General features: G+C 35.5%; 1 protein-coding gene across 2 annotated transcripts; it reads right to left on the bottom strand.

The window, feature by feature from the left end:
- Positions 1-16,016: 16,016 nt before the first annotated feature.
- On the bottom strand, positions 16,017-21,033 carry LOC143465060 (uncharacterized). Of its 2 annotated transcripts, none has more exons than XM_076963200.1 (6): positions 19,555-21,033; positions 18,577-19,417; positions 18,112-18,316; positions 17,756-17,885; positions 17,216-17,492; positions 16,017-17,032 (listed from the first exon to the last, which is right to left on the bottom strand). In XM_076963200.1, exons 1-6 carry the CDS (start codon positions 20,805-20,807, stop codon positions 16,907-16,909), a joined length of 2,832 nt encoding a protein of 943 aa, XP_076819315.1. In that variant the 5' UTR covers positions 20,808-21,033; the 3' UTR covers positions 16,017-16,906. The 2 variants fall into 2 exon arrangements, with proteins under 2 accessions (XP_076819315.1, XP_076819324.1); XM_076963209.1 differs by having other exon boundaries at positions 19,534-19,656.
- Between the last annotated feature and the right edge of the window lie 3,662 nt (positions 21,034-24,695).

Genomic DNA, 24,695 nt, shown 5'->3' on the forward strand with positions numbered 1-24,695 from the left:
CTCTTTGCAGCAGCTAGATTTTATTACCACGAGTTTTTGCAATTGATGGCGAGGTATAAACCATAGCATTAAAAAGTAGTCAGCATGTGATCTTATAGCATATACTGTAAATTACAGGAAATGCGATTATAATAGGCCTACGTAATAGTCATATATGTAGGCTATAACAAAAGTATTTTCAGTTGAATTGAGATTAAGTTTTTGCAATAGAAAAAGGTAGGACTACTATAGAGTAAACCAAGGCTTCTCAAACTATGGGTCGCTACCCCGTTTGGGGTCCCAAAATACAATTTGGGCTTGCACTAATGCGTCCCATGTGCTAGCGTTCGATACCCAGTTGTGCTACCATAGTGCAAACGCCTTTGGGAAAGGCGTACCGTATTAAAGGAGCATACCTTGCTCATGTCCAGAGGTTTTGATGAACAGTTTCAATTTTTAACAATACAGCATAAAAAAATCAAAAATACGAAATGTCTCAGATACTAAAATACCAAATAAAATGTTTTTCAATTGGAACTTGCACAACGGAAAGTTCAGTAACGGGGCTCGAGCGATAATTTCTTATCGTCGAGTTCAGGTCGTGCAAAAAGTTTTCTCAGCCCAAGGATAAAGATTATGATACCATTTGACGCAATACGATAAGAAGCTAACGCAGTTATTCCGTGCTCTAAAAACACGACAAATAGAATTCTTTAAAGCTTAAAAGTGATGAAATGGAACGTTATTTGGAATAATTGATAATTCCACAATGTCTACGAATCTTTTGATATATGCGATTGTGGATGTGTACAACTTTGGTATAGCAATTAACCCTCCTTAATATTCAAACATTTGGATAATAATCGTAATATCTTCATAAAACCTTTTCTATACTTTTTAAACCTTTCATACAACAATAATAAAACTTTTTGTGTATGTGAATTAATCAGAATCAGAGCCTATAAAGTATACACACTACATCTCCCTATTAAACATAAACTTGCAACATTGTTATTGCATATTGTTGACTCTCATGCAAAAAAAAACATATCAACCTGAAAACTCAATTTTAAAGTATAAAAATCTAACGTGCAATTGACCAAGTTTTGTCTCAGATGACTAAGCTGCAAGTTACCGTTTCTGGAATGCCCACGAAATCCACATTATATTTCCGATGTCCTTGAATGTCTATGTCGTATTAATTTTTGTTTTACGTTTGTTTTTTCCGTATTATGTTTTAAAATATTAGTGAAGGGACAAACAAAATGAAGTGCAGGCCGTAACGCATATATACAGAGACATAGAGAGAAAAGATTTGCAGAAGCAACAGACTTTTGTCAGTTTTATACAAAGGCACAAACACTTGATGTAAGTTACTATATACAGTGCACAACTAATGGCAGCTAAAATCAAAATGAGCTGCGCTTTCAGAGTGTTTTCTGTAAATAGAGCATTTCTTAATTCGTCTCATCGCTCAACCAATTTATACGAATCTTGTCATAGTGGCGTAGATGTGCACGATCTTTTTATATTTCGATTTTCGATCACTTCTTAAACCCTGGAAGCAAACATCTGGACACGCCTGCTGCCTCGGTTCGAAAACTTGATGGATGATGGTCCATGAGTCATCTTGACCAAGAAAGGTTGTTTTGCGGATTTTGCGGTTTTAAAGGTTGTTAATACTTAATAATCGATTTTGTATCTGTTTCCTGCTGACCAAAAAAGCATTAGTGGCCAACATCTGTCGTGCGAGAAAAATATTAATGGTAAAAGGTGTGGGGTAATATAATTCTTTTGAAACAGTCACGACTGTAAACAAACAAATTTGCTTTGCTTAATAAAAATAATTTTTTCTTTGTTTTATCATTTGTTATATGTTATTTAAAAAAAAGAATTAAGCCGAAGCAACCTATAAAAGCGAAAAATAGCTCAAATTGACATATACATGCCGTAAGATTTTATGACTCTGTTGGAAATACAAAGGTATTTAGAGCAAAGAAGACATACGACTGAGCAAACGATTAACATATTCCAGAATATTTATATAAACATATCTGAAGTTTGATGTGCAGCATAACGGTGCATAATGTTCTGAACTAAGTGTTTGAAATATTGTGTATGATTCGAAACTAAATTGTTGTAATGTTGGAACGCGCGTGGCATTACCAATGCAGGTTTATCTTCAGTGCTTGTTTTGACGAACGACACTAGGTTGGCATAAAAAGAATGCAATGTAAGAAAGCTAATTTAAATTGCAGGTAAGGTGTTAGCGTGTGGTTGCAGAATTCTGAAAAATCACCGCCAATTAAACCGGAGAAAAACTTATTTCAATAGAGTAAAATTTGCGGTCGCGTAATACTATATATATATCAAGACATTATAATATTTTTGCATCGCAAACGTTTTCGTAATAGTCGATGTATTATATTTGCAGCGAAATATTTTATATCGCAATGAATTGTTGGTATAAAGTTTTTATTTTAATTCTATGGCCAACAATTGTTTACACGCAAGGTATGTAAAGCAAAGTGGAAGTGTAGTAAAAAATAAACATGAATTAAAAGCTAACAAGTATTAAAGAAAACAAGCAAACAATTTTTCAAACGATTGCAGAAATATAGTGTTTAAGAATTCACGATAAATGTTTTAATGAGTCACATTAATGATTAAAATCACTTTTCCCTTTAAACCTTTGAATTCATTTTTTTAGATTGCGAGTTTCCTCCTAAAGTAAAAAACGCAACAATTCATACAACACAGCGATTTAAATACGAGTCATCTTTTGGCATATACATTACTTATAAATGTAATTCGGGTTTTTCCAACGTTGGTTTCAAAGCAAAAAGTACTTGTAAGAACGGTTCTTGGAGTGTTGAATCGTTTCCTACTTGCAGAATTCCAAACACAGGTAAATGAAGTTTTCATTTAATTGCTTCTGGTGTGGGTTACCAAGTTATATAGAGACAAGAGAAATTTTAAAAATTAGTCTTTGGCTAATGCTAAATACTGTACATTAAAATATATGCAGTTATATAATGCTTTTTACTTTAACATGCTCCATTTCTATAATTCAATAAGCTTTGCCATTTGCAAAATTTTTTACCAAAAAAAAAACTAATTCAAAAATTATTCTCACACAAACAGAAGATAAACTCTCAAAAACATATTTGGCTGACAAATAAAATATAAAAATACAAAACATGCACGTCGATTGTTTAAGTAAAACATGCGACTATATAACTACACGTATACAGATTTTTGCAGTTAAATTTTTGATAGGTTGTGGGAACCCCAAGTTTCTCGAAAACGGCGGTCTATACAGCTCTATGCCTCTCAACTATCCGTATGACGTAGGAGATAAAGTCGAGTATTTTTGCATTGATGGTTATCGTATGAGTTCCGATGAAGGGAATTTTAGTTTTTGTCTCAATGGCAATAAGTGGAGTTTGGAGGAAAATATGCCGTTATGTCAAGGTAGACCATTACGTAATAGTTTTATAAAGATGTTCTTGCATAGCTATCGTGTTTTTGTTTGAAGGAAAAGTAGACAACTATATGCCGATCCTCAATACCATATTAACCACATAATGCGAAACAAATTTCGCCATTTTAAGATGTTAACCATGACAGTTTAGCTGTGAGGTAACCACCTTTGTTAAGCCGAGGCATCGTTGATGCCGGTAATTACCACCGGCCCACTATGCTGCAGCTGAACGTTGAGAGCTTGAGTCAAGCAAGATCACTGTCATCCAACATCCTGCCGACAAATATTGGAACCTTGTCACCGTTTTCTGGACTGGACTGTCCAATGAAGACCCACTGGACTTATTACAAACGAGCTAACCCTTCCCAATTTCTCGCAAGCTTGTTCCATACTAAGTAAAAAAATGTCCCAGAAAGCTATCTACGACCAGAGGTAGGCAGTACCGTGATATTATAGTACAGGATTACTGTACCGTCTGTATTTTGGAGAAAAGTACCAAATCCCTGAACCAGATTGCTTTTATCATAAAATTTTAAACGGTCCCGCGGTACTTGGTGCTTTTAAAGTGATTATTTCAAGGTTTTGTAAAGTATGTTTTTCAAAATTTTATTTTAATTATAGTTTGGTGCCAACGTTTAGCGGTCGCTCTTCCTTTTTAATCTATAAATGTCTAATAAATTCGCAAGGAGTGGAGTCACGTATGCTATGACCTATGGAGTAACCTGTACCTAGGAAATTATAGGGGCAAAAATTGCATTTGCAGCAGGATCCATGATACAAAAAGTACTTGTGCATAGTACCGACAAAGTATCAAACTACTTTCTAGAAACAGTACCGTTACTGTCGATACATTTTTTTGCCAAGTACCTGTATCGTTATCGACGGCATTTTCAAAGTATACCGACTGTCCACCTCTGTCTACGACCGACTTTCAAGGCGCCTCGTCGCTATTCTTTTTCTCCTCTCCCACTACTTGGGCAGCCAATAACAATTCGGCTCGAGGGCTGATAAACGGACTACGCGGTGACAGGAAAGCATAATACTTCGCCTCCCACCTCGACGGAACTTCACTGACAACTTTTATAGATGGTTTGCGGGTACGGCTCAACCACCTTCGTGCCAGCGTTGGCCCGTTCCTTGCAAATGAAGATCGATAAACTCTGCGGCCTGAAAGTGCGGCGCGAGCGAGCAAACCCTAAACCACGTGATATTTAAGTGTTCCGTTTCCATCTCACACGAAGCAAATGGTATACGGGTTCTATGGCAACACGACGCAGTGGTTGCTCGACTTTTGCGTCAACCTTTTTTATCTGGGTAGCCAACAAGCCAGTAAGTCCAAACGTCGGTATTACTGCTGCAAAAGAGAGCCATGAAAGGATGAAGTGTTATATGTTTTATAAATGAAAGGCTTGCGGATACATTTGGGAGTACAATCATTCTTAAAATTCATCGTTCACCCACGCAAATACTGTATATACTTACCAAACATATATATATGTATATCGTCTTTTCAAAATATTTGAGTCTTACACATTATTTTCGTTCTACTTTGGTATTATAAAATACTTCATAGACTGTGGACCTCCGCCTGAAGTAGCAAACACAACAGTTAAAGTGAAGTCGACTCGTCATGGATTCGTCGCTCATTATATCTGTGACGCCGGTATGTCTACTTATGACACCATTTCATATGTTTGTAGAAACGGAAGCTGGGATCTCAAATCATTTCCGGTCTGCAAGGTACCAGTAACAGGTAAATATTAATTCAACACCTGACGTATTAACTGTTTCGAAAATATTACTAAAGGAACTTATTATAACATACAGTATAGACAGCAAGTAAAAAAAACTTATTGAAGCTTTGAATAGGAATTGTTCTCTCAATTCAAAGGCTAGAAAAAATTTCAACCACGAAATAAGAATTTTCACTAGTCTATATACAACCTTGACATAAACTTTTTATATTTAAAACTATTGTCCAAACCAACCCAAGCTTTCAAAATTACTAAAACACCGAAATTATTTTATAAATTTTAATTTTTGCGATGTTATCTATTGTGTGCTATGAAATTATCAGCAGAGATTATTTTGGTGACAATGTGGGCTGAACCTTTATGATTAAAGAATGACTTCTATTTTGAAGGTTTTTGATCTCTAAGTATAAGAAATTGCAATCCACACCTTAAAATCTTTGACACCTTATTATTGTTTGATTTCTAGGCTGTGGTAGTCCGCCTGTACCACTAAACGGCAAAGTTCTTGGCTTGCCCCCATATATTGAAGGCAATAATGTTACTTATTCATGTAAGAGCACGTTTGAACTATATGCCCCTGTGGGATCTATCAACACTTGTGGTGCTGACAATAAGTGGACTATCAAACCGAGTAGCGTTTACTTTCCAAAATGTCAGCCGAGTGAGTATAGCCTATAATCTAAAAGTCGGTTTCGTTCAGCGTTGGTTTTATGTCAACCTTTTTTGCAGCTTGTTTCCCTCCGCCTACTCCTTTATACGGACATTTTCTGAACAAAAACAAATCTCATAATGATGAAGGGCTTTTCTCTAATGGTGCTACCATCGCGTTTGGTTGCAGATCAAATTATCGATCGTTAACCAACAGCGTCCAATGTGTAAATGGAACTTGGAATTGGATAGCTGCTTGCTGGCGAGGTTTTCGTTTAAATCTTCAAATTAACTTCAATTATAATGCATAAAACATAAAGCAATTTTGTACCATTACTATAAACCGTTTGATTGAAATATGTATGGCAGTCGGCTTAAATTATATTGTTGTTTCAATATAAGCTACAGTAATACGCTAGACTATATATTGTCCTGTAATGTCGGCATTGTCGGGTTTTAAATACTTCATTTAATACGGGTGCATGGCATAATGTTGATCGCATGACTTATTGATCAAGATATAATCAGTTAACGTAAAGATTATTGGGGTTTCCAACCAGGGGTGCCAGTTAGCTTTTCGGAGGTGCAAAAGCTAGGGAGGGGAAATTGCTTGGATCATACAGTTTTTTAAGCACCTAAGGGTATAGGGAAACTTTCGTTAATTGAAGGCTGCATTTCAAGCAACTGGGACGAAGTTAGGTCTCAACTTAAGTTTAGAAATTATGCAATACCAGTACAAAATTGGTAATTTGTTCTTCTGTTTATAGAAGCAAGCGAATAGAAAAGGTGAAAGAGCCGCACTATGCCCACCCCTGAATAAACCTAAGCTATATTACTGTTTAAAACATTACTTTTGTAAGGGTTGCTATAACACATCAAAACTTTTCCATTCTGGATTTAATTGAATTTAATTTAATTGAAAAATTGGCTTCAGGGGCTAGTTTTCTTCCTTGTAAAATAATGACAACCTCTTCATTTTCCAGACTGTGGCCCACCACCTACTGTGGAGGGAGCCACCATTAGGCTTACAGAAACGTTGGAAGGGTCCTGGGCTGAATATGTTTGCGATCTAGGACTTTCTACGTTGGATAGACTCACAACCGTCTGTAAGAAAAACGGGGCTTGGGATTTATTTCCATTGCCGAAATGTTGGAGGCCGTTGTTAGGTGGTTTCTTATAGTAAACTTCGTAGTTTTCAGTAAAATTAATTTTATTCTATCAAAACCAACGTTAAGAAATACATTGGAAGCTTGTTAACTCCATTTCGCTTAAAACACAATTTCGGGTAACATGAAGCAAGTTCACTGATGTCGGCAACTATTTAAATACTAAAATAAATAATAAACTAAATATTACTAAATATTAAATTATAAACAACAAGTTTGAGTAAATCGAAATTTCAGGTGACTGTAATCGTACTCTAAGTACTTTAATCGACCCCTCCAACTTCGACTTAACAAGATTCTGCTGTATATTAAGGTTGCGGTAATCCACCTATGTTAAGCAACGGACAGTTTCCTGGTCAAATAGCAGAGAGTTTCGCTCAAGGAACTTTGACTTTCTTTTGCCCGAAACCATTCGAGTTAAACTCATCATTTGATAGTTCTTATGGCTTTAAAAAAAGCTCTCGCAGGACATCTAACGGATTTCCAAGTTGCAATACAGGTTTGTTCACCAATGCATGATCCAAACGCATTGAGAAAATTTGATACGATAAAATGATAAAATGCAGGTCCAAAAGACTTTTGGATTATGTATATCTTATAGTAACTTTTAAAACTAAACGCTAGAAATAAATGAAAACTATTCTAAACTACGTGATTTATCTGATTTAGATGTATATTCGCATGATTTTCCTAACAACTTTTACGTCACTTGCAATGAGGGTTTTGAAATCCTACAGTCAGTTTCGGAAAACAATAGCAGAGATGTATATTGTTTAGAAGCGGGACATGTTCTTTTTTACAGTACGTTAAATCTCATAATGAAATTTACTCTTGTTCCACGTTCAGCATGTAGCAAAAGCTCAGCAAACTATATTGTATTTATTCATAAAACGTTTTACTTATTTCATAGCTAATAAACCCAACAGAAATGGTTCGTATTCAAACGGGTCGATGGTTACGCTTGCTTGTCAACCACATGACAATGTTCTTAAAAGTACAACACTTGTTTGCGTTGATGGTTCGTGGACCGCATTTAACAGAGCTCCTGTTCTTTCCAATGTTTCTGTTCAACTTTCATTCTTCGACAACTCTTCATGCAGAAGGGGTAAGCAGGCATGTAGTTGTAAGGCTTGAAAGATATATATGGCTTAAAACAATGTTACAGAAGGCACACTATAGATTTAACTAGGCACACGAACAAAATTTGGGTGATTGGCATCAATTCTTAATTATTTATCAATCGTTGGTTTTTATTCAGTAACCAAATTTAGTTTAAAAGTATGTAAAGTTTTCTCGTTTTGTAATTGAACAATGGTTTTGGTGTCAATGTAAGTTACTGGAATTATTTTAATAACGCCTAACGTTAAAACCATAAATATTATAAAATTATACAACTCGCATCGTTCATTAATTAACCCATAATGCAGCCCCAATCGCAAAGTATCTATTGGTGACTACAAGTTTATGAAAGTTACAGAACGTTTAGAATCATACAAAAAGTCCAAAAAGTAGTAATTCTATTCCTTAAAGCCAAAAAGTAGCCCTACTACAAATATTGAATATTGTTTCCATATATATATATAGCATTGTATATAACTTGTAGTCAATTTCTGCGAGTTTATAGTTGTTTTTTTGACCGCAAAACGCAAAATGAAATTTTGGAAGGAATACTTAGCATGTTTTCCCTTTTCCAGACATATGCAATTAAAAACTTACAGTTTGCCAGGAACTTAAAATAATTTTTATCGTTTTAACTGCTTATCACAATACCAAATATAGCCATGTTGATACATCATCAAATGGTTTATGTCCATGATACAAAGCATGCTTGGATCGAGAAGTTCTTGCACTATTTTCGGTTACTTTATTGTCGTTATTTAGGCTATTGCTTCAACTCTGCATGTGACAAGCATAACTTATTCGAATCTTTCTTGTGCACGATTTAGCTCGTGCCTTTTGTTTTAAAATTGACCATTTGTAGATTGTGGCGAGCCACCTTATGCAGTAAATGCTAGCATTAATCTATGGAAATCTCAATCAAGTGTGGAATATGTTTGTGATCCCGGTTTATCCACAACGGATCCGGCGATAATCACTTGTCTTTCTGGAGGGATCTGGAATTTGAACAAAGTGCCAGCTTGTGCAATACCAAGCTCTGGTGCGTTTAGTTAAAAAATTATAAGCTAACTTGTAATCAATCTTTTATCTCTGTTTGTGTGTAACATGCAGGCGCGAATCTGCAAACCAAAATGCGGCAACCAAACCACTTTTAAACTTTCCAAAACAATTAGTTTAGGAACAAATGGTAATTTTATTCTTACAAAAATTACAACATGATTAAGGATGTTGACAGATTAAAATGAAATAATTTTAATAACTCGTATATATTTGTCAAAGTTAAAGTTAACGGAAACCTTTGTCGACTTTATATATAGCGTTAAGAATATAAATGGATTATATCACTATATAGAACCCATTTTGTGCTTTGATAATATTGAAAAATATTTTGTAAAGCAATATTTTATTTGAATTAGTTCAGTTAATACTTTTTAATAGATTTCATCGGTTGATTAATTTTTATAAAATGAACAGTTAAAACACTGAAATTTACAAAATTAAAATTAAATTACAAACGGTGTTCACATGGTGTAGCAACGATGCCGTGTTATTCTATTTACACTGTTTAAATTGTGTATGACAATAAAAAATAAATTGTGAGGCAGTTAATATTCATTAGTTGTTCGCTTCAAAGGTTGCGGAAATCCTCGGAAACTGTTGGACGGGAAATATTTCGGAAAATCGCCTTACGATATCGGAGAATCAATCACTTATCAATGCGACGATGAATTCGAACTCTTTCCTTTAAATGCATCAGTTAGCACTTGCAAGCCTGACAATGTGTGGAGTTTAGAGGAAAATGAATGGAATTTTCCAGCGTGCAAACCAGGTTGAAATATATATTTTTTTTTGTATTCGTAGCAAAATTTTAGAAAGTGCAGCATTGATCATACAAGCACGCAAGCACGCAAGCACGCAAGCACGCAAGCACGCAAGCACGCAAGAACGCAAGCACGCAAGCACGCAAGCACGCAAGCACGCAAGCACGCAAGCACGCAAGCACGCAAGCACGCAATTACTGTTTTAATGGTTAATTGCGAAAAAAAATTCTTAACATCGTGCTTTCAAAACTTTTAATAAGAAAAATAAGATAAAATAATCACAAAATAACGAAAGTTTTGAACTTCTTATTATTGCACTTTACTAATTATAGTGTGCCAAGAGCTGCCTTCGGCGTTTTTAGCTTATGACGTGCCAAATGTATATTACCCTCTACAAAGCGGTGATGGTTATTTTTCCTTTGGTACCACCATAGTAACTTCCTGTTTCGCAAAACCTCGTGCTTTTTGTCTGGGCTTTGTTTGGTCCAAAGAAGAATGGAAATGGTGCCGTAAGTTGACGCGCAAAAATAAAGTAAACTGGTAAAGTAGATGAAATAGAGTGTGACCAAAATAAACATTTTCGGGAATCTTTTTAGATATCCACGTCAATCTTTTCTTCTCAAGATATTTCATTTTTTATGGAGCGGAAAGATCTCTTCAGTCTTCGCCAACAATTCCGGAGATCATACCCACTGTGAAGCCAATAGTTGCCAATAATTCTAACATTAGACCTCATACTTACGTAAAACCTGATTCTTCTAACGAAACTGCTTTTGGGTCAATAATACCGATTGATCTCAAGACTTCACCTAATTTTGACTGGAAGACTGAACTATATCTTGAAACTACAAAAAGGCCTGTGAAACTCAGTACTTCAAGTGATTCACTACAACAAATGGGGACTGGAAAAATGCTTGTATCAAGTTTATGCGGATTTCCGGGATTTTGTAGTGGAACTACTCCTGAAATTTATCAGAAATGTTTCAACACAAATTTATTCTCCTGTCCCGAGTGCGGGTCAAGAAAGGGAGCATTATTTTTGCTAATTCTTCTTCTTTTCGGACTGGCTATTTTCGTCGGTAATCTGTTAGTAATTTTGGTTGGTTGTAAGCGTTTCAAACGTGGCATTATCAAAAAACTGGACATTTGTAAGACTTCCTTATCTGTCGCCGATGTTGCAACAAGTAAGGTGTTAGCAATAGAATTAGTAACAAAATATTTTACAGTAAAATAATTTTTATTTCATCAACCAATAACATACAATACATTTTACCAGGTGTCCAGTTTACGATATTCGCCGTTTACAACTTTACATGGTCGATGAAGTTGACTCCAGTTGAGCTCAACGATGTACAACGTTCCCTACAAGGCTCTGTACAAGCTTACGTAGGAGGAATTTTATCGGTATTTGGCTTCACATCTTCGCTTTACCATTTGGTTTTTATGGGAGATGAAAGGGTGTACGCCATCGCCAAACCCATCCGGTATTCACAGCAAAGCAAAACGTCGGTGTACTGCGCTCTGGTTGTTGTTTGGTTGATGTCGCTTGCAAGTGCAACAATTGCAGGTTAATTAGGCTATTTGATGTAAAGGCCATGCTGACTGGAGGGCAAGTTTTCCTTTTTCTTTTCAGCTTGGTTTCCTGACAAATTTGATTACACTTTTTCTGCTCCTACTCTTGTTTATCAACCTTCCCTTCGTGGAATATCTCCGACCCAGAATAATGCAGCTGCTATCGTTGTGATGGTTATTTTCTATCTTTTTCCTTACATTATGGCTGTGAGTATAACGATTTATTCTTATTACAGGTTAAAATATCAAATAAGAAATTTAATATAGTGCGTTATCTCTCTGGTGCAACGGCATTTTTTAGCTGTAACATATTGCAGTTTGCTAAAGTTCGATGGTTTCGCAAGGCGTGTCTAAATAATTATAAACACTTTGCCATTATCACACAAGCACTGAATTTTACAGAGTGCTTCGTGCGCTTTCACTCTTGTTTTCATCTGCCGTGCTGGTAAGTGCAGAGAAAGTATTGATAAAGGGACTGCAACGACCTCCACCGCTATACGCAAATTTAAACTGTCTGCTCTAAAAACGGTCTCGATTATGTATATTGGCTTTACCTTAACTTTGAGTAAGTATATTTTGTTTAGTTTTATGTCATAATTTGGCTAATTATATAGTATTGGAGTATAAAAATGAATGGATTTGTAAATGACCAATGTTTGTAAACCTTCTGAAGAATCATTTTCTTTGTATTGTTTTTATAGTCCCAATTGTTGTAGTTTTTATCATGTTTTATGCTGGATACTTGAATTGTTCCAACTATGCCCAGGCATATATGGTCAGTTTCTACCTTAGATTGTCAAACAGGTACCTATATACTTGGTGTTTGTAAAATACAAAGTAAAATTTTATTGCCATCATAAATGCCTATGTGACCTACTGTTTGTTGAAAAATTTTAGGTTTTATCTCGACAACTGTAGATTATCTTTTATTTCAGTTTAGTGAACGTTCTCATCTACAGCGTGCGTGAAATGACGTTTCGCAACGATGTTGTGGACATTTTCCGACCAGGATATTTGCGAAAACTTCAGCTACAAAAACAGCGGAAAAGACGAATTTAAAGCTAAAACGATGAATTTAAAACTTTCGCCCACTGAAAAGTTAACGTGTACTTGAGGGCCACAAGTTGTACAAATTGTAGTTGTTAGTTATACCTGTCCTGTTTTTCAGTATTCAGTATTTCAGTAAATATATACTGTAACTTCAGTATTCCGCAGATATAGTTGACGACTCACGGCAGGTTTGATAAAATTAACCATGTCAAGAGATTCCGAAATACTAATATCAGTTTGTGCAAACCGTTTCTTCAAAGGAATTTTTAAAAAAAAGTTACTCATTTTTGTACCTTGTAAGTTCTATTTTATCACGTTAAGTAGGTTTAGCAATTGAGTTAGGAATGAGCGTTGTCATGTGGTTGTGTTTCATCTTTAGAGGTAAAGATTTAAATGGTAAAATGTTTCTATGTTAGATACAGGGCAAACTGCACCTTTTGTTATTAAAGAAGTGCATTTGGTGTTTTTATTGTATACATCTTTGTTCGTTGCTCGATGTGTTTGTTGTCTGGCGTTGTGCGCAATAGAGCAGCACTTAACAAATTAAACTTTTGCTTTTCAACGTGCAGTCATTAAAAATGTTTAACGGCGTCATTGAAGAATGTTGCAGTCATCTACTCAGGTTCAATTTGTTCATTTTCTTACCGAAAAAGATCTAAATTGGTGCTTTTTTAGAGAGCATTGGTCGAATATAAAGCATATTTATGTTTGACATATAAGGTCGTATCTAAGTCATCAAACTCGAGTTGCGTTGAGTATTCAGTTACGAGATATACGTGACCTCCTGCTTTTTAATATATCCTGCTTCAACAGTTTTAATGTTGCCATTTAAATGATTAACAGCTGCTCTACGGTTTTGCACGGCTGGCTCTAAATTTAGGAAACGAACCTGATAGAGATCTATTTACCGACCACTTACTTACCACATACCTAGTCATAGATAAGTTCTGTCACAAGAATATTATGCGAAACTAATGAAAACAAAATTAAAACGTCAAAGTTGTAATCTTAAAACCATTACAACGATGCTGGTTATCTTCCCTATGACACACATTTTAGCATAACACTCAATTCAGATTGCATAAATTAAACCTAAAGTTCCAAGCTCACAAAGATAATTGATTTAATCAAGATTTTTAATTGCATATGTCTGAAAAAGGGAAAACATGCTAAGTATTCCTTCCAAAATTTCATTTTGCGTTTTGCGGTCAACAAAACAACTATAAACTCGCAGAAATTGGCTACAAGTTATATACAATGCTATATATATGGAAACAATATTCAATATTTGTAGTAGGGCTACTTTTTGGCTTTAAGGAATAGAATTACTACTTTTTGGACTTTTTGTATGATTCTAAACGTTCTGTAACTTTCATAAACTTGTAGTCACCAATAGATACTTTGCGATTGGGGCTGCATTATGGGTTAATTAATGAACGATGCGAGTTGTATAATTTTATAATATTTATGGTTTTAACGTTAGGCGTTATTAAAATAATTCCAGTAACTTACATTGACACCAAAACCATTGTCCAATTACAAAACGAGAAAACTTTATATACTTTTAAACTAAATTTGGTTACCGAATAAAAACCAGCGATTGATAAATAATTATGACTTGATCACAATTACCCAATTTGTGTTCGTGTGCCCAGTTAAATCTATAGTGTGCCTTCTGTAACATTATTTTAAGCCATATATATCTTTCAAGCCTTACAACTACATGCCTGCTTACCCTTTCTGCAAGAAGAGTTGTCGTAGAATGAAAGTTGAGCAGAAACATTAGAATGAACAGGAGCTCTGTTAAATGCGGTCCACGAACCATCAACGCAAACAAGTGTTGTACTTTTAAGAACATTGTCATGTGGTTGACAAGCAAGCGTAACCATCGACCAGTTCGAATACGAACCATTTCTGTTGGGTTTATTAGCTATGAAATAAGTAAAACTTTTCATGAATAAATACAATATAGTTTGCTGAGTTTTTGCTACATGCTGAACGTGGAACAAGACACTGTTTTTTGCCTGCATTAGCTGCTCAGGTCTTTCATTCTGTCTTGGTCACACTGTTCCATATCGATGTAACATCAGCAGGTTTAGTGGCTTATAGACCTACTCCGTTAACTTGTAACTTGACTTGTACGCTTTGTTTTGAACAAACTTTGTAGGTTATATGTTTCAGGTATCGCTTGCAGGACTTCATTATGCAGCTTTCCTTGATATTCTGAGAAAAACCTGATATGGTGTAGCACTGTAGCCTATAGGCAACACTAACGCATGGTGAAACGAAATATAATATAATAGTCTCGATATTTGAATAACGATTTCGGAAAGTTTACAAATGTGTGGGTTTTCTCCATTTCGCTTTGTTATACACGTCTTTCATCCGACGCTACAACCGAATTGCCTTACAGTCGTGAGAAGGTCATATATACGGGATCACGAGAAGTGACCGTGAACAAACTCACCGGCGACAACTGGTAGTGGACAACTGACCGGCAACAAATTGGCCGGCGATCAAATTAACCGTGACGTAAATTGGCCGGCGATGAAATTAACCGTCGATAAATTGGCCGTCAAAAGGTCAAAATTCTAATTCACTATCCAATTTAGTATGTGTATTGCAGTCAAGGTTGCCACTCGTAGAGTTTTTTGGCCCCTTGTAGGGTGTAGGGTGACCCTACGGGTTTTTCACCTTTATTCATAGATTTCCTATTGTTACATGCATTTTCCCGGTCTAGACGAGTTGTTTGATGAGATTATGAAACAATGCGTTGTAGCCTATCTCATGTAGTAACAATGGACAAAGGAAATAGTTACAAACAAATATTTACTTTACATATCATATACTACCATCAACTTAAACACAATAATTCAGCACTTGCACGGTCAATTTACCTCCCGGTCAATTTTCATTCCGGTAAGTCTGTTCCCGGTTAGTTTGTTCGCGGTCAATTTACATCACAGTCAGTTTGTTCGCGGTCAATTTACGTCACGTTCAGTTGTCCCCGGTGAGTTTGTTCGCGGTCATTTTCCCGCGGTCATATGTCGTGGAACCCATATATACGATGCAAGTCAGTGTCATTTATACGATGTATATATTTGCTTCCAATGGCTACACTTTCGAAATGGTTCAGCCCATACCTTCCATCTCACCCCAAAACAGGTAATCTGGTGTTGTTGCATTTTCCGCGGTAGTCAAGTACAAAATACAAAAAAGTTTACACTCATGCTTTGTAAAGTCACTTTTTTGTTAAAGCTGCTCAAATAATCTTCTTGACTTGACACATCTCTTCCATCACTGCAATTGATGACTATATGATAGAAAACCTGCCCTACAGTAATTAATGTATGGAGAAAACGTATTTGTTTATGATGATGTACAACCAACAACCTCGTATCAACTCTAGAAATTTTGTACCATATGAGAGCATGGACATCAAAATTTATGGTAGCCCACAAGGGTCACACAATTGCAATTTGGGTTCCCAACATTTCTGCTCGGTCCACTTAAAATATTTCACATTTGCGCAAAATATTTATGATCACAACAACATAAATTTTTTTTTTCAGCAAAACATTTTTGAAATTCACAAAAAATATTAATTGTTTCTAAAATTAGTTTAACATATTTCTGTGCGCTGAAAATATTTTGCGTTGTGAAAATACCTTTACCGCTACAAATTAAAATTTCCCACCACAACATTTTAAAATCTCATCGCAACATTTTCAAATCTCACCGCAACATCTTCAAGTTTAATAACAACATTATAAAAATCAAATGAACTCGTGCACCATTAGACTGCAGTGTACGATTATTTGGATGTACTAGCCTAAAAGCCAGCAGTACCTAAGCTATTCTTACCGTAAGCTATTTGTTGAGGTCTTGAGGACTGAGGAGAGGAATAAGGTTACCGGTCACAGCCACAAATAGTCTGATATAGTAGGATTTTGCAAGCTTAAACAAGCTTAGGCCTACATATTAAACATTGCAGGTTCGGGTCTTTTGCAAGTTCAGTATGCTTACAGACTTTCTATAACTTGGTTCGTATACCGTTCATGTATTTTTTGTTGCAAAGAAAACGTTGAAGGTTTTTGTCTTGGTCACTATTAGGCAGATATGCCAAAGCCGTGTACAACATTATAAAAAGTTAGCCTAGATCAGGACCAAAACCTTAACCTAGCCATGTTTCAACCAAAAGTTTAAGATATTGTAGCCAAAATAATTGGGTCTAGTATACAAGTGCACAACCAGTTGACGACATAATTTAAGTAGCTGAGGTTTAGTTTACAAAGGTATCCTGTGGTTGTACACTTATACACTAAGAGTCATAGTGTTTCTCAACCCCGAGTCCGTGGACTCATTTGAGTCCGCGTAAGGTTTTTGTGAGTCCACAATTAAGGACTGTACGTCGACTTTCCTTGCAATTAATTCAATACCCTACAACAAGAAAATGTATTAGCAAATATAACAAACAATGTGCGCAGATATGAGTTACATTGATTATTTTGTTTGGCATACCTTTTTAAACAACTTTATCTTAAAATTTGATTTAAGGTAAGCTTGTTTTAGCACTTGATCGTAATGTTATATAATTTCTCCAAAAGTGTCAGTAAAGCTTACATGTAGATCCTGCAGAGACTTGTGCAGTTCTTCCATTGTTTCCGATCTTTTAGGAAGAACTGGGGCCTGGTAAGTCGACTGGTGACCACACTGTGATAAGCCAGGTTTGTCTAAAATTGATTTGAGAGCATGCAACTGCTGGCTTATTACATCAAATCCTGATGCCATGTCTTTTGAAAGCTTCTGCAGCAATTCTGTTGTGGAACTATTAGGATTTGCATCACCGCAGTTCACAGCCACAGTCTTTTGCATTGGCTTTCCTGGTCTTATGAATACACTGCAATAAATAATGTGTACCTAATATCATACAACAACGAAAAGACTTTTACATCATTTATAACATCACATGGTAAGTTTACAGGAACTTCTTACGGAAAATTAGACAGTTTTTTCATCTGCTGGTGGTTTTAAACATTGACATTAGGTTTAACATGGACTAAAAAATTAAACATTTTCAAATATCTACAACAAACAGAAAACACACATCAACCAAGAATGAATGCCATGCAGCAATTTAACAGTAAATGGAAGAGTATCTACCTTTCATCATTAGTTCGTACAAAACTTGATCTTGCATTTTCGGAAGACTCTTCATCAGGCTCACTGGACAGCTCACTGGTTGAGCACTGCTGTGTTGTATATGCTATTCTGCAGCACTTTTCATACAAACCTAATAAAAATAATGGAACAGGTAAGTCTCGTTAATCTAAATGAGTTTACACAAAAAGGTTGGCTTTGGGTAAAATGATATTTCTGTGATGTTTTGTTTCTCCTTTTAGCGAGTTACATGCTACAAGATTACAAAACCTCACAAAAATGTCTCAGTAATGCCAACTAAACAATATTTGTATTACCTGCTTATAGTCATACACAACAATTAATACTTATGTACTCACTTGACTGACACAATACTGTGCACTTAAATAACTTCCAATTTTTCTGTGGGGGGAATTCTTGTTTTCTCATAATCGCAATGTCCACAGACGAATTTGTAGGCCATTTGCATAACTTGCCTTCATCACATAGCCAACTCCGTGGCACCACATCATTTGTACCCCCGCTAAACTTTACACACACAAATCTCTTAAATGTTTTCATGATCTGCAACAAAGTAACGTTATCACTGTACCAAACTTTAGTGAAAGGGCAACCAATCAAATCATTACATAAATTTGTCTGTTACAAAGTTTTTATACATCACAAGTACTGTACAAGCGCAGTGCACCAGAACACAAATGTTGAAATTAAACAGAATGAATGACTTCACATGCAACAAATTTGTTTCTAAAAGGCAATAAAATGCATTTCTTGATTGAAGAAGTAACCTTGATCGCCTCATAGCGCTTACTAATTTCGCTTACCTCATATATTCCAACTAAATTCGAAGAAACAGGATTCGTAAAAAAAGCATTCGTATTTTTGTACCTTTTAACAATAAAGTACATCCCACTCTCACATTGTATAATATTGAAAACTCTGTAAACGATAGAAGAGATACAAATTGTGGAATCAGCAATGGAATTACGCTTTATAGAGCAATTGCTATGGGGTAGTTTAACATCAGAAAAATGCAACAGACATGACCTTTCAAACTGAGGAGTAATTACACCTGTTTCTACACATGGAGTTAATTCACAAGTAATGTTGCTACGTAAGCATTTTGATGTAAACAAACAATTTTCATTGTCATGAAAAGCATGTTTTGCAACTTGTTGCAGTGGTTTGAAACCAGATTTTACACAGTTTTTAAGCACTCCTAAATAACTTTCAAATGGAAAACTATTTACATTGTCAAGAGACCCATACAACACATAATCATCAACGAGGTGTAGCAAACTATGAACATTATAAGATACAAAACTTTTCCCATATAACGTTGCAGATTCGCTTACAAATTCACGCAAAAGATTTGAACAAACTTGCAAGTGTTGAGGACTAGTGTTTTGATACAACAGAAAACGCATCGCAACAGTCAACTTTAAAAAGTGAAAGTATCTTGATTTCGATAAAACGTTCTCATCATGTAGCATAACACAACCCACGTATAACATAAACAACCTATATTCCGAAGCTTTCCAATATGGCAAATCAGAAACAGGTCGCAATTTCCTATTAAACTCCATAGGAATGAAAGGCTTCATCTGAACCACTTTCATGCTAATTCTTGCAATAGCATCAGAAGAAAGTTTAGCTTTACGTTGTCTGCAAGTTAATTAATGCAAACGATAACTTAGGCTACTGATTTTAAAGTTTCTCAAGTATTATCTGTAAATAAATTTAAACCAAAAATTTATAGCTTAGGCCTATACAGTACTCACAATAACATGCAGCTTGTTTACCTTCGCACACCTTTCCACCAAGTCATAAGCCTCTTTGTGACACCAAGGCAGGAGAGGTGCATATAATCCAGCACAAAATGCGAAACCATACCTACTCCAAAATCAGTTAATGCTGAATGCCCTTTGCGATGTTCTGGATCACTTTGCAGCACAAAATCAACATCACTTCTTCGTATACAATTAGTATTTACAAAACAAACCCGGCCTTCAATGTATTTTCCATGGACAGTGCATCGTTCACAGCTATTATAGCCAGTGTGAGATTTTATAGCTTTTAACGATGATCTTGCTGGTGCATCACAGACAAATATACCACGATTGGCTAAATGATAAGACAATCCTTTGGTAGTTGCTGGGGTGTTTTCAAGGAACCTTAAGTCATCCATCAGAGCTTTTAAAAATACATCTGCCGAAGGCATTTCACGATTAGGTGATTGCTCGGAACAATAAATGCCTGCACACAAGGGTCTCATTGGTACTTTATAAAGAGAAATTAAAATAGGATACAACTTGTAATTCGGAGAAGATTTAAATAATGGTAAACCATCAATATTTATAATGAGATGATAAACTGTTTGATGGTTGACATTTGAAGACAAGATATCTTGAAGACCCTTTTTCCAGTTAGAAAGATGCACATAGCTTCCTCCAGCCATTGTTTCATATTGCAACCGTGGTGGTGGTAATAAAGTTTTATATGAGCACGGTAAACTATTATTTACATTGCGTAACTGGTGAAGAAGCCTGGTGACTGCAGCATTTGGCACATTTTTCTCCAATATTACCCAATTAATAATTGTTTGACGCATAGTTACATTTTCGGAAATCTGCGCTGAAGGAGAGTCAACTTTTTCATTTGGGTGAAAGCTTGTAGTTTCAATGAAATCACAACCTTCGTTACTAGTGTCAGTTGAAATTGAGCTACAGCTAGCAGACTCGTCACTTGAAGAGGTTAAGTCATTTACGCTGCTATCTGCAGAAGTTGAAACACAACTGACAGACTCATCACATGAAGAAGTCGTTTCATTCTCAACAAAATTAGGAACGCAACCAACAGATTTATTACTTAAAGATGAAGACATGCTATTTTCGAGATTTGGTTCATTTTGACATTGTTTATCTTTTTCGCAAATCTTTCGTCGTTTCCACTTTTGCTGTCTTGACAACTCTTCATAACGTTTATAAAATATTCGAGAAGATCGTTTCTTAGGCATAATTATCTCAAGCTTAGTTACTGAAAAAGGAATAAACATAAGCTGTATTCTGTAAGACTGCTGATGGAGACATTCTGTTTTCTGTAAGACTGCTGACGCTAACTAATATTGGCAAACAAGTCACGGCTTATCAGATCTAAGAACAGGAATTCAAGACAAAGAAAAAGAATTCCCATGAGGCAACATTTCGTAAAAAAAGCGCGGAATAAATCAATGCCACGCGATTGGTCAAGGGGAAAGACCTCATTGGCAGAACTATGGGTAGAGTGATGACGTAGAAACTCTTCGGCGTAAAGAGAACAACTATAAAGGTTTGCGATTTGGTCGCCATGTTGAAAATGAGTATTGTGTACGAGCTGTTGAAAGCGTGGCAGTGAGTTAGGTTTTATAACTACAAATGATTCCAAAAGTAACACTTTTAGCGTTTTTGCATAAAATTTTGAAAATGTACATTCCATCTTATAATAATGATTTATAATTAAGGGAACCGGTTAATTATTCTACTTGCGCCTTGCATTTTATCGCTACTTATTGTAATATCGCACTACCACAATTATCATTACAATACAGTGTCTACTGTGTGATCATTATCACATTATACAATTTTCACACCTACAATGTTGGTAATCAATAATCATCTATAGTCCCAATACAATTAATTGTTTCCAATTACCTGGTAGGCCTACAGTGACATGCAGAAAAAAGGCCTTTCAAGTTTGGTGAAAGGATACGTAAATAACAATACAATATTTTTGATAAAACGTACATAAAAAATTTCGATTTTTATACCAATATTATGCAAGAAATTCTTACTTGAGGCAAGGTTTAGAAAGGTACCATGAACCATCGATGGGCTGTTTATGATAAACTACGATATATGTAAGATTATGTAACTCTTTCTTACGAACAAACATAATACACACATAATCTATTATAATCAGACATAAGTGATCAAATGGCCATACATAATCTGGTATAATTTCCGACTGGGAAGCCCATTAATTCACCATATATAATTAGGCATAGGTCATAATTTTCGCGACGGCTTTTCGCCTCAAAAAATAGGGGTTGCAAGAGATACCTTGGTTTGTTGGATAATTTTGGTAATTACAACATCCATTCCACAAATGGACTGCCAAATCGCTTTTCTTAGCTTATTTGTTCAGCTCTATGCAGGGAAAAGAAAAAAATATTTTAGATGTAACATAAAGCATTGATCCGTTCAAAGGTAAAATAAAATTGTGGATACATCGAATGGAAAGTGGGAAGAAGGCTGCTTTTCCAGCGTTGAACCTATTTGTTGAGGAGAAAAATATTGATTTGCGCGGTATTCGTCGAATCTTTCATGAGCACCTCAATACATTTGTTTCTGAGCTGGATCGATATATTCCTTCCCACAATTATAACAAGATATTTACCTGGGTACGAAGTCCTTTTGAGGTTTCAGCGTTAGAGGTTAATTCAGAAATAAACTGCATCGCTGAACAGTTGATTGAGCTCCAAAGTTTACAGATGTGGAGAGACAAGTTGAAAATTGTTTCTCTGACTCAATATTGGGCGAATTGTCGGAGGAACCTAATCTTGCTGACCTCTGCAAACAAGCAACAATAGTTCTTTTGCCTCTTCCGACTACATACTCGTGTGAAGCTCGATTTTCAACATTGGCTTTGGTTAAAACCAAGCACCGGAACCAAGTTCAACCGGAAGATGATATCAGATATGCATTGACGACCATAATTCCTGATTTCGAGAAACTTGTGAAACAAGTTCGGGGACAAGGTTCTCACTGAGATAGGTTGAGCAAAGGTCGTAATTTTCAAGGTTCTCACTGAGATTTATAGTGCAAATGTGCCCAATAAACAAACCGCTTCTGCTTTTTTATCTTACTGTTTTAGTGTTGAGCTAACTTATTTTCTATTCTTATTACCTGAGTTCGCGAATACTTATACTAATGTGAAAATAGTCTGTGGGCTAAAAAGGTTGAGAAACACTGCACTAGACCCACATAATATGTGATTGTCACTTCTTTAAGTACAGTTGTGTAATTTCTGTCACCAATTCACCAGAATAGTTGTTTGTTTAAAGTTTTTCCCAGCTTCTTACAACTCTTGGACATGGTTGGTTATTTTTATCAATTTTGTGAACATGTTTTGTTTAATATTCTTGTAAATGTGATATCAGTAAACATCTTTAAAAGCATTGTTCTTTCATACTTAGTTATAAAGTAGGATTTTAGTTGCGCGTTTTATAGCCAGTATACTATTTAGTCCAGTGGTTCTGAAACTGGGGGCACGAGAAATGACAAACTTTCTTTGAGTTATGACGAAACATGCTTTCAACAACAGCTGGATTTTTTCACTGGATGCTTGATCACTACTAGATTGATTGTTTCACAACCAAGCTTAATTGCTGTCTAGGCAAAGGTTTGTTTTCCAAAAAACAGCCCATTGATGAAAGTTATGTTCAAATAAATTGTTTTTCTGTTTTATTTTGCAATAGGAAGGGAAGACAAGTTTTTTGGCACCGTTTCTAAACGTTTAAGTTTTAACCCCTAATTTCGTAATTTTAACTTGAACTTTTTAAACATGACCTAAATATGAAGAACTACGCTAACCTTCCTTCTTATTGCACAATCCTATTATTGCTACATTGCATGTTTTAAGTCCTCGAGCTTCGCCACTTTTTCCTGCTCGTTAATTGTTTATGAGCATGTGGTTTTATTGTGCTATAACTGTAATATTTAGCATCGTAACCTTGGCTCAGCACAGTTAATTGTGAAAAATAAACTATGCAATTGTAGCGGCAAGCCCAACTGCTAAACAAAAACAATAATTACAATGAAGTAGGCCTAGTTGTTTTCTTGTGTATTTTGAACGTTATCAACTAATTCATTATTTAACCTATAATAGCCAGTTTACTGATATGAAAAAATGCTGATAGTCAGTTTCACTTGTTGACAAATTGCTAGATGTTAGATGCTCAGCTTTATAGATTCACTGCTTACTAAATTGAAATAGTTCTAGTACCATGGTGGACTTAATAACTTAAATAAGCAACTGGACTGTAGTGCAGTGGTTCAGTGTACCAGGCAGGTTTCATGCATGCATTCATTGATCCGTCCATTAACTGACACGTCGAACACACAGTTTATAAATCACCATTCTATCATTATTGGCATTTAAATCCATTCAATTTGGTCTATAATGATAATAAAAGTGGCTAAAAATTTGACATACAACTAAAAATCTTGATAATCTTCAAGATAATAGGCAATGAACTTTACATCACAATACACACACATAAATAGTTCCGTTTATCGGTCTCTGGCTATATTCATAAGTATTTTATACAAATGTAATGCTTCAGTGAAACAAGATGGCATTCCTTGTCCAAGTTCAGCTGTAGCATAATCAAAATATTTTTGATAGTCTTCAGTTTCAGTTGGTTTTGATATTTCAACCTTTTTTAATAAGCCTAAAATTCCTCCTTATCTTTCTGGTATGAAATATAGTAAATCTGGTCGTCCTGCAATTACATTATGTCGAGATTTTATTATTCGGTGAGTATTCCAGTGGTTCTTGAAAAAATCTAAGTCAATTTGAATTAAATTACAAAAGCAACACGACAAACATTCTTTGCTGAGTGTTTGGGATAGATCCATAATACCTGGAAAAAGTTGCGCTACCAACAGGCTTGAAACCTGGAGAATATTGACCACCAGCTTACTATCCACTGATTTTAGGGTGATGATACATAACGATGTGAATTAATTTCATCTCGAAAGAAGCACTGCGCCGCTGCCAACAATCCATTTTCTGTACCCAAATCTGATTCTACTTCAATTGGACAGCCTTGCAAGTGAGTGACAGCTTTAATATAGTCTATATATTAGTAACAACACGTAGACATTTGTTTGATTGTGTAACA

This window comes from Clavelina lepadiformis, chromosome 1 (genome assembly GCF_947623445.1).
Source record: "Clavelina lepadiformis chromosome 1, kaClaLepa1.1, whole genome shotgun sequence".
Lineage (NCBI taxonomy): Eukaryota > Metazoa > Chordata > Ascidiacea > Aplousobranchia > Clavelinidae > Clavelina > Clavelina lepadiformis.

What these genes read in the sequence shown, in the direction of transcription:
- LOC143465060 (XM_076963200.1), bottom strand. Translation starts at nt 20,807, where the DNA reads ATGTTTATTCCTTTTTCAGTAACTAAGCTTGAGATAATTATGCCTAAG. An exon ending in CACAGTATTGTGTCAGTCAA is followed by an intron (nt 17,886 to 18,111) that starts GTGAGTACATAA and finishes TATTTTTATTAG; the next exon opens with GTTTGTATGAAAAGTGCTGC. An exon ending in AGTCTCTGCAGGATCTACAT is followed by an intron (nt 17,033 to 17,215) that starts GTAAGCTTTACT and finishes TTCTTGTTGTAG; the next exon opens with GGTATTGAATTAATTGCAAG.